This window comes from Octodon degus, unplaced genomic scaffold (assembly GCF_000260255.1).
Source record: "Octodon degus isolate 3935 unplaced genomic scaffold, OctDeg1.0 scaffold00162, whole genome shotgun sequence".
Classification (NCBI taxonomy): domain Eukaryota; kingdom Metazoa; phylum Chordata; class Mammalia; order Rodentia; family Octodontidae; genus Octodon; species Octodon degus.
In genome coordinates this window covers 3,031,735-3,042,083 of record NW_004524738.1, presented here as the reverse complement: position 1 = coordinate 3,042,083, position 10,349 = coordinate 3,031,735, and the positions used below count along the sequence as shown (strand labels likewise).

The 10,349-nt window shown below is 50.1% G+C and overlaps 1 protein-coding gene across 1 annotated transcript in view; it reads left to right on the top strand.

Moving 5' to 3' along the window:
- The first annotated feature begins 6 nt into the window (after window positions 1-6).
- Window positions 7-10,349, top strand: part of Tcf7l1 (transcription factor 7 like 1) — a 159,344-nt gene continuing 149,001 nt past the window's right edge. The window contains exons 1-3 of the mRNA XM_004642829.2: window positions 7-228; window positions 311-374; window positions 565-692. Coding sequence (XP_004642886.2) covers window positions 627-692 — 66 coding nt within the window. The 5' untranslated portion in view covers window positions 7-228; window positions 311-374; window positions 565-626. The remainder of the gene's footprint in view (window positions 229-310; window positions 375-564; window positions 693-10,349) is intronic.

Here is a 10,349-nt window from a genome sequence, read left to right as displayed (position 1 = left end):
GGCGGCGGGGGCGGCGGGGGCGGGGGCGGCGGCGGCTCGGGAGCCGGGGCGGCCGGCGGAGGAGGGGACGACCTCGGAGCGAACGACGAGCTGATCCCCTTCCAGGATGAGGGGGGCGAGGAGCAGGAGCCGAGCAGCGACAGCGCCTCGGCGCAGCGGGACCTGGACGAGGTCAAGTCGTCCCTGGTGAACGAGTCGGAGAACCAGAGCAGCAGCTCGGACTCCGAGGTGAGGAGGCGCCCGCGGCCGGCCCCAGGGGACCCCAGCCCCGCGCCCGCTCACCGCCCTCGCCTTTGTGTCTCCTCTGCAGGCGGAGAGGCGTCCGCAGCCCGCCCGGGACGCCTTCCAGAAGCCGCGGGACTACTTCGCCGAAGGTACGTGTTCCTCTCCGGGGCCCGCGGCGCGCGTGGTTCCCTTGCCCGGGCGGCCGAACCGCCGCTCTGCTCCTCTCCTCTCCGCTGCAGCCGCCCGGGGCGCGCTCCGGTTCCGGGTCCCGGCCCGGAGCTCCCCGCTGTGGCACTGTCGCGGGTCCCGGGCCTCACCCTGCCTGGGTTTTGTCTGCAGTGAGAAGGCCCCAGGACGGCGCCTACTTTAAGGGGCCTCCCTACCCCGGGTACCCCTTCCTGATGATCCCGGACCTGAGCAGCCCGTACCTCTCCAACGGACCCCTGTCGCCGGGCGGAGCGCGCACGGTGAGCGAGTGGCGTAGTGCGGGGCCGGGGTGGGGTCCAGGCCGGGGCCCCCCGGCTCTGCGCGGGTGGGGGAGGGGGCCGCCGTGTCTCTCCCGGGCCGAACTTGTTTGCGGGGTGGAGCTGCCCCTGGGCGCCGAGCGTGAGGCTGCACTGGCCAGGGTCGGAAAGAAAGCAAAGTTCCTTTAGCTTCCTTTATTGCGGGTCGAGCCTTTGGGGTCCACTTCGGGGGATCTTCGTTAGCCACCAAAACTCTTTGCCAGCCCCAAGTGAGAACTTGGATTTGTGCCCGCCTTGGGGGATCTCCCTCTCCTTTCTAGAGATCCGTCAGCTTTCCTTGGCAGTTGGGCAGGGCTCGGAGGAGTCGGGTTGACGGGCCCTCAAGTTCTCCGGGTTTATTGGGCGGCTGTGGGTAGCTCCCTAACAACGCGGGTATTCTTTATCCCCTTCCAGTCCGCAGCCCTCACACCCGGGCCTTAACGTTTTGGCTTTGGAGCTTTGGATTTTAAGCTCCGAGATTTCGAGAGCTACCCAAGGCTTCCTTCAAGTTGAGGAACTTGGCTTTTTCCCCCCTTTGTTGCGGGCTTTTCTCATTTAAAGCAAGCGCTGCGACACTTTAAACCTGTTAATGGGCGCGCATTGTGTGCTGCGCGCTGGCATTTAGAGCGGTGATTAAGCAAATTGACCGGGCCCCAGACGACGTGCAAATGAGGGCGGATTCCTTCGCCCCCTCTCCTACTCTAAGCTCCCCCGCCCCTCCCGCCTAGCGAGGGGTACAGCCCCGGGCTGGCCGGGCCTTTGTGTGCCCCAGCTGGACTCCCTGCTCTGGCGCTGGGTCCGATGGCAGGGTTTGAGTGAGCACCTACTGGGTGCCAGGCTGGTGCTGTCGCCTGTGCCCTTTTCATTGCTTCCCTGTTAGCTCCCCTGTGGCGGCCAGTTCGTTTTCGATTGGGGGACAGAAACTGTTGGGCCCTTGCGAGTGGGGCTCCCCGGCAGGCTCGTTTTATCCTAAAGTTACTCCTAAATAGTGACGACCAAGGGCTGCTGTAGGAACGAGGCGTCGGGTGGGCCGTCCCTGCTGTCAACATGGGGCCATGGGTAGAGAGGCGCTGCCTTCTCCAGCCTGGGTGTGGGAGGCCCTGGTGGGGCGAGCGGGCCGGGAAGAAGGAAATCCCTCATCCTCAGCCCTGCTGGATTGGAGCATCCCCGAAGCCCTGAGCATCAGGTCCGCGGCGCAAGCTGGACATTGGCCTGTGGCTGTTGCTTTTTTTCATTCCTGATACAAGGAAAAATGTTTGCGAAAGTGGGCGATTTTCTCTCCATGGACACTTTCACCCCCCCAGCTCACGGATGGAGGCCGAGGTGGAGAGCTTCTGTGCTTACCCGGGTTGAGGAGAGGTGGGGTTCCCTCATGGGTGCCCCCCATTTCCTGTCTATCCTGAGGCCCCTTGGAGAGGGGCGCGGAACCTCACACCTGTGTCGGCCCAGTATGGCCCCAGGGTAGTCGAAGCCTCCAAAACTGTCCCTGGCAGGCTCCCTCCAGGGGTGTCCTGCAGACACCCATTTTTCCTTAGGGCATTCGGATTCTCCCAGCCTCCTAGTTTCAGAGGCTTGGCCCAGGACACAGACAGCCGCTGCTTTCAGAGGCTGCCCTGCTGCCACCAGGAGCCCAAGTGAGGCAGATCCTGGGTTTGTATCTTCCCCTCCTCCCTGCCTTCATCTTAGGTGTTCTTTTGCGTAAGAACTTCCAAAGGCTGCTGCTTCTGGGATTCCTGATGACTAAGCCCAGGCCTGATTGTAGAACTGTTTTTGCAGAAGGCTGCTTCTCCCCTCACGAGCCCTGCTCATGTTTACAGCCATTGCCTCTGCTAGCCCAGGTCACCAGCTCCCTTTCCACCCTCCTGAGACACCTGATTTCTTGGGGACTTAGAGTGTGCTCCACCTCTTGTCTCCCCAGTAAATTAGCTTATGGAATAAGCTTTATCTCCCCACCACCTTGTTTTTTTTTTTTCTCCCTCAGCGATCCTCTTGCCTCAGCCTCCCAAGTGCTGGGATCACAAGCACGCGCTCTCTCGATTGGCTTCTCCAGTGTTTCTGTGCTTCTTCTGTGCTGACTGCTGTGTTATTCCTGCCTGGTCAGTTATAAAGCTCATTCTTGTACTGGGCAAGTTTTCTTTGAACTTGGCCCATCCTTGGGTCAGCAAGGAAGGAAGCAGGGAGCTACTTGAGCACTTGTGCTATGGGCTGTGGTGGTGATTTCCCTTCGGTTGGGTCCATCGAGGAAACTCATGTGGCTTTTATTGGAGAGCAGACAGTGGCCTCTGTTACTTTCCCAGCGTGTTAAAACGATAGATGCAGAATGAGGAAAGGGGCGGGAGGGGAGCAGACAGCCTCCTGGGGACAAGTGGTCCCTGGGACAGAGGCTCTGCTTCCTGTATTTGGCATCTTGGGTCTTTTGTTTCACCTCCAGACTTTGCTGCTTTGAGGGGCTTTGCTGCTGGGAGGCCTCTAAATGGTATCAAATCGTGCAGCCTCAGTTCTCTGCTGCTCTAACATTTTCTGAAAATACCAGCACGGAGACTGTCTGCCGGCCTTTTCTGAGTGTCCCTGGACCGCAGGATCAGCAGGCAGCAGCCTCACCCACTGACCAAATTGCCTTGGGCTAGCCCTGAGGCCAGGTCGCCTCCCTCCCTGCTATTGTCACCTTGCTTTCCACTCTGGCTTGGCCGGCAGGGCTGCTGGGAAGTGGCCTCTTCCTGAGGCTCTTTAGAGAAGAGGGCCCCTTAATGTGGGGTGACTTCCAAGCCTCTGAGCCCAGTGTCCTGTGGCCCGTGAAGAGAGGAGCCATTGGCACTGACCATTTCTCTTTCGGGTAGCCACGCCCAGATTCTGCAGTCATTCATGAAAAGACTTCACAGGTTTACAAAACCACCTCGGCGCTCTTCGCTAGCATTTTTGTGAAGTTAGAAAATAGATGTCAAACATAGTTGGCAAGAAGAGCCAAAAGAAAGGTGCTCTGTGGGTGTAGCAAGCTAGCTCCAAGGTGAGCACATAGTCTGTGGCCATGGTGTGAGTGCTGATGACATTCGGGAGAGACACAGGTCTGGGTGGAGTTGCCAAGGGCGTCTGTGGGATTTGCGTCCAGTGCATGAGGTTAGGACCTACTGGCAGGCTGCTGGAGGCTGTCTCAGCTCAGACCTGTGTCTGGAATCGCTCTGCTCTTTAAATGTGTACTCATTTCTAAGTTCTTTGTGTCCTGTGCTGTTTCTCCTGCATAATTTTTGCCGACGCCTTGGGCGCTCCTGTTCTTTTAGATGAGCAGAAATCTCTGTGTCCATACACAGAGGTTGTTTGAGGGAACTGGGTGTAACAGCTAAGGAAAATCTTTTTTCTTAGAGGATCAGTGTAATCATGCTGCTTTTGGTAAAATGCTCTGAAGCCATTTTATCTAAATATAACTTCTGTTCCATTTTTTTCTAAATATAACTCTTGAGTTTAATGAGAGCTTTTCACATGGAGTGAGCTTTGGAGGGGGCCCTGTCTGTGTTCCTAAAGTTGTGGCACTTGGCTTGTTGGAGTGACATGTAGTTTCAAATTTTGTGGAGGGACTCAAACCCAGTCAATCTTTTTCCATTAGAGCTGGGTGTGGTGGTGCACACTTGTAATTCCAGCACCTGGGAGGCTGAGGCAGGTGAATCCCTGGAAGTTTGAGGCCAGCCCAGACTACATAGTTCAAGACCAGCCTGAACTACATAGTGGGACCTTGTTTTGAAACATAGCAACAAAAGTCCTCAAGAAAGTAGATCTGGTACAGAATATCTGGCCTGACTTATCGTAATTTTGGAATGTTATAGTTTGGTCTTATTAATCATTTATCTTGTTCTGGGACTTTTGTGAGAAAGTAGGCTGGTATACACATACACATGCACGCACGCACGCACACACACACGCATGTGTGCACAAAACCCTACGTTTAACAGTGTTCAAGCCTTTACAGTGACATGTAGACTGATGTGAACGGTGATTGCCAAATGAATTGTGGGGGAAAAAAAGAATTAGACTGATTAATTCACTGAAAAATCTTTTGTAAGGGAAAGACCCTACTTACACTTCAATGAGAGACAACTTTTAGTTGTTAACTGGGGAAAGTTTAGATTTGCATCCTAAAGCTGAAGTAGCTTTCTTCCCACCTCAGTGAGTGTGTGTTGAGGAACTGTCCTCCCCTGGCTAAGCAAGATAAAAGCACTGGGCCCAGTGTTTGGCCTACAGAACATAAAAATTAAGTTAGGAAGAAATAACATTAGTACCGTAAGAGGAAGTCTGTGGTAAGAGGCAATTAAGTGTGAGCACACGTTTTTATTATTTATTTGTTTGATACAGGATCTCACTACGCAGTTCAGACTCATAGTGATCCTCCTGTCTCAGCCTCCCCAGTTCTGGGATTACTGGCGTGCGCCACCACTCCTGCTTTCAGGGCTGGCACAGCATTCCGTACTAGGGATTGAACTCAGGTCCTTACGCTTGCCAGGCAGGCGCTGCTTAGACCACTGAGCTATCTCCCCAGCCCAGGGAACACATTTTTAGAACAAGGAGAAATATGGGAAATTTTCACTGAGCAAGGATGGTCAAGGAAACATGTATAGGAGGTGGCTTTAAACTAGTCCTTGAAAGTCACTTGGTTGTTTTTGTTGGTTTGTTTCTTTTCTGAGTCAAGGTCTTACTCCATAGTTCCGTAGTTCCGCTGACTTTAAACTTACCCTGTAGCGCAGGCTGGCTTGAACTCACAGGAACTTCCTGCCACAGCCTCCCTGAGTACTGGGATTGTAGGTGTACACCTACCCTCGACAGTCAGTTATTTTTTAAATTTAGAGTAATTTTTGTTATTTATTACAGAACATTATAGTGCAGAGGTATTTAAAGGACAGAAGTCCTCCTTCATTCCCGCCTTGACATGGAAGCCAGCACAGGGAGAGTAAAGCCAAGCAGGGAGGGACAGTTCAGAGATACTTGGGGTGACACAGTGTTTTCCCGAAGGAGGAATGGCCAGGGTAGGAGAAGCCTTGGACGTCAGGGAAGAAATCCGGTCTTGTGGAAGATGCGGTGGAGAACTGCATGTGCTGCCTGGGCCCGGGTTGGGGCTCTGGTGGAGCCGGCCTGGCCTGCACAGGGCTCTGGGCTCCAGAGCACAGTTGTGTGGACCAGCTCTGTGGCTCCCACATGTGGCACAACTAGCTGCATAGAAAGAGTGTGGCAGTTTGAAGGGGCAGAACCTCAAAAGGGGTAGAATATCAGGGAGACTCAGAGGGGACTGGAGGGAGGTGGAGAAAGAGCTTGTGTGTCAGAGCAGAAGGGAAAGGTGGTTGCTTGTGTGGGTATTGGCTGCAGTGCTGGGGGTGGGGCCTCACTGTTCATATCTGAAGTCCCAGCTGGGAAATAGGAGGATGACTTCCTTCCTGCAGGTGGGACCCTGATTTCTGTCATCGCCTCGCCAGGGTGGAACAGATGTGCCCTCTGCACAGCCTGGCAGCGACAGAGCCCACAGTCTGTAAGAGGCTCTCATGTGGGAAACTGTGGCTTCCTTGGGGACACTGAGTTTAAGGATAATGAAAACCGAGATGACGGGGCAGTGCTGGAGTGGGAGGGGACGGGTGCTCAGAGTGGGGACAACAGCCACGGAGGGAACCTTAGGCGCTGGGGGAGGAGGGGAGGCTCTGAGACCTGGGCAACATCATGGAGTGGAAGGGAGAAGAAGGCGCCTCCTACCCGGTGTGTGCTCTGTGGTGGCCTGGAAGATGCAGAGAACCAGGCCCAAGACTGCCAGTGCTGGGGAGGGCTTGGGAGGAAGCGAACGGAGGATGGCACATGGGGGTCTGGTGGGGCAGGAAGGCGTGGCCGGGGGCAGGCGTCTTCCTTCCCTGCGGAGGACCTGAGGCTCTGTGTTCTCCGAGTTGCAGGTTGCAGCTGAGCTCGTGGGTGTCTCTCTGATGCGCTGAGGAAAACCAAGGGCAGGTTGGCTGGGGCAGGGTCTGGAGTGTTGTGTGCTGTAGGGAAGCGCAGCTCTTTCTGTCTCCCTCATTATGAAGCCAGAGATGTTGGAACCTTTTAACGACCCGTTAAATAATGCAGTGTTTATGCATTGATTGAAAGTTATGACTCACCTGGGAAATGCTTGCCTCTAACATCTGGAGCAGCTGGATTCAAGGGAGACAGAGTGGAGGATCAAATGTTACTGGTTTGCGGTTGGGGACGGATATCGCGACGGGATAAGTAGCTGGGGGACATGAAAGAACCCGTCACTTAAGAGCAGGCATGAAGAAATCTATCCCACGCTGGCTAGGCTATTTCTTTTTTTTTCTTTTTTTTTTTTTTGCTAGGCTATTTCTGTGTGTCCTGTATCTTGTGTTCTCGTCTTCTTGGATGAAATTCACACCGTTTCCAGAATCTTGGCATTTGGGACTGAGGCCTTCGAGGGGAGTCAAGGGGCCTTGGCCTTTTCCTCCGGCTGGGTGTGTGGCTCAGGGAATAGCCCCAGGCACTGGTTTCTTTCTGAGATTCGTCAAGTATTTCCAGATGCTCTGACTTACCTCAGTTGATAAGTTTAAGGTGATTCGAAATTCTGAGTCTTTGCTTTTTACTGCATATGTAATCACAGACTTCTGTGGAAAATTGACATTTCATTTAGAGGTACATTTCCAAGGTTGAAAATAAAATCATAATAATTTTTGTTTTCCTTTTTGAGACAAGGTTCTCACTATGCAGTTCAGGCTGGCCTTGAACTCACTTTGTAGCCCAGGCTGATCTCAAGCTCACAGAGATCCTCCTGCCTCAGCCACTGAGTGCTCTGATTACAGGTGTGTGCCACAGTTTTTTTTAAACATGACCCAAATTTTTGTGGAAATCTTAGAAGTTGATAATTCTTGTTACCTGAAATTCCCAGGTCACAAACTAAATTCACATTCATGCTCTCAAGCTGGTTGGAGAACCAGGGCGCTAATGATACAAAATAAACATAAACCTACAATTCACGAAGGAATAAACCAATATCAAACATTGGGAATTGTGTTCAGCCTGCCAGAAAACTAAAAGTGCTTATTCAAACTGGGCATGTTGGCATACACTTACAATCCCAATACTCAGGCTGAGACAGGAGGATCACTGCGAGTTCAAGGCCAGCCTGGGCTACAGAGTGAGTTCAAGGCCAGCCTGAACTGCATAGGGACACCCTGTCTCAAAAATAAATAAGTGAAGGAAGCCAGGCATGGTAGCGCATGCCTATAATCCCAGTACTTGGGAAGCTGAAGCAGGAGGACCCCTGCAAGTTTAAGACTGGCCTGGGCTACACAGTGAGCTCACTGAACTACATAGTAACACCCTGTCTCAAAAAAAGAAGACGACTTGAATGCTAGCAAACCTTTGATAAAATGGCCATGCTTTCTAGTTTTATTTGTTCTGTGGTCCTAGGAATAGAGCCCAGCACTTGACCTCTAAGACATCTCCAGCTCTTTTCTTGGTATCGTTGCGATGCACAGATGGGCTTCTCCCCACAGAAAGACTTAGCGGCACCTACTGAAATCCGAAGCATTTCTCGTGGCTTCTGGCCAGCTTGCAGTAGGTGCTTGTTGTTCCCATTTTGCTGCACCAGACAGATGTCCCGAGGTCAAGTGCTCACACGAGGTCATGCTGCTCCTGGTCACTGAGGGTGCAAGATTTGAACAGGGCTGCAGGTCTGAAGTCCAGGTCTTCCTATTCTCCCCTGGGACTTTCCACACACAAGCCTGGCAGTCCCGGCCCCTCCTCTTGGGAGAAGGCCACCGACCGACCTTTGTTTCCCTGTTCAGAGATCCACCGCAGTGAGCTGTGTGCTGGGGTGGAGGGCGGGGAGTTTTGTTCCAGTTCCCGGCTCCATCACTGAGTGGCTGAGGCCGAAGTTTTCCTGAGCAGGGCTGCGCTGCCCAGATACACAGCAGCCATCTGCCCGCTGACCCAGGAGCTTCGCTGTCTGGGGGAGGCGGGGCACGGAGATCTACCAGCGCTCGACTTGTTTGGGAGTTGGAGGATTGGTTTTCGGTGAGAAATTGCTAAGAGGCGGAAGAATACACTCGTGTGAAAGGACGCTGGAGGAACCCCTAGCTCGCTATCTCTGCAGTTTGGATTACAACATAGTTTGGTTAACAGAACCAGCTCTGGTCAAGCAAGTGTGCAAATATTGTTTCCTTTTGGTTGATTTTACTAAATATTTGGTAGTTTAGTTGCTGTCTTTAAGCTCTCTATAGATCAGCAGTCAGTCCCAACCATCTATGAAAATCTGCTACAATGTCATTTGGTTGTTAAAGAAATAAATCCTGGGGCTGGGGAGATGGCTCAGTAGAATAAGCACTTGCCTGGCAAACAGAAGGGCCTAAGTTCAATTCCCGGTTCCGAAAAAAAAAAAAAGAAGAAAGAAATCCTTTAAAAATATTGGTATATAGTTTTTCTAGAAATTTCAATCCTGCCTTCTCCGTATTTGTGTTTGATGGTTTGAAATTAAAATCGTGAGGCCTGGCATGGTGGTGCACACTTGTTATCCCACCGCTCCGGAGGCTGAGGCAGGAGAATTGCAGTGAGTTTGAGGGCCAGCCTGGACCACATTCTGGGGTTGCTGACATCCTTGGGTTTTGTAAGCCACCTTCTGGGTGAGGTTCTTTTTTTTTTTTTTAAAGAAAGTTTTCTATCAGTTTCTTTTCTTTCTTTCTTTTTTTTTTTTTTTTTCTTTCTTTTTTTCTTTCTTTCTTTCTTTCTTTCTTTCTTTCTTTCTTTCTTTTTTTTTTTGGTGGAACCGGGGATTGAACTCAGGCCTTTACACTTGCCAGGCAAGCGCTTATTCTACTGAGTCTTTTAACTATTTGTGTGAGAATTTCTTTGTGTTTTTAGACTATGCTTATGATTTACTGAAAGAAGGATGAATATCTCTGTAATCTTACTGTTCAGGCAACCTTTCAGTAGGGATTTACAGGACTCTGACATGATCAGTAGTCTCAAATAATTAAAATTATACATCTTTCAAATTTTTCTGAATAATGAAGATAAAATCTTTGCTTAGTATGCATTTTATGATTAAATTTTGGTCTGTAATTTTTGTGTACATTGGCTTTTTGAAATTCCTTGATTATAAATTACATTGATTAACAAAATGATATTGGATACATACCAATTCCCTAAGATAAATGCAACCATTATGTATTACAAATATAGAGGAATACAATAAAATAAAAAACAAAAGAAAATATAAATTACCTTGATTATAAGTCATAGTTACAGCTATTTTTAAGTTACATCTTATATCCTCTAATTGTTATTTTTCAGTATTTTCCTATATATTTGAGATATCAACCTCATTTCTGTTTAAAATTATAAAAATATTGGTTCATTCTTTCACTGATATATTCATTTCTTTTTTTCTCATTTAATTTAATTTTGAAGAGTAAAAACAAACAAAAACAAATAGAAAAAAAGGACAGAAATGGTAATATATAACAATAGATATTTTACAGATTTTCAAAACAGAAATGGCTAACAGTGGTTGTTATATTATCTATTTTATCATTAAATATGTTGCGCAAATATATATATATATATATATATATATATATATATGCAAGATTAGGGAAATAATTGAATATT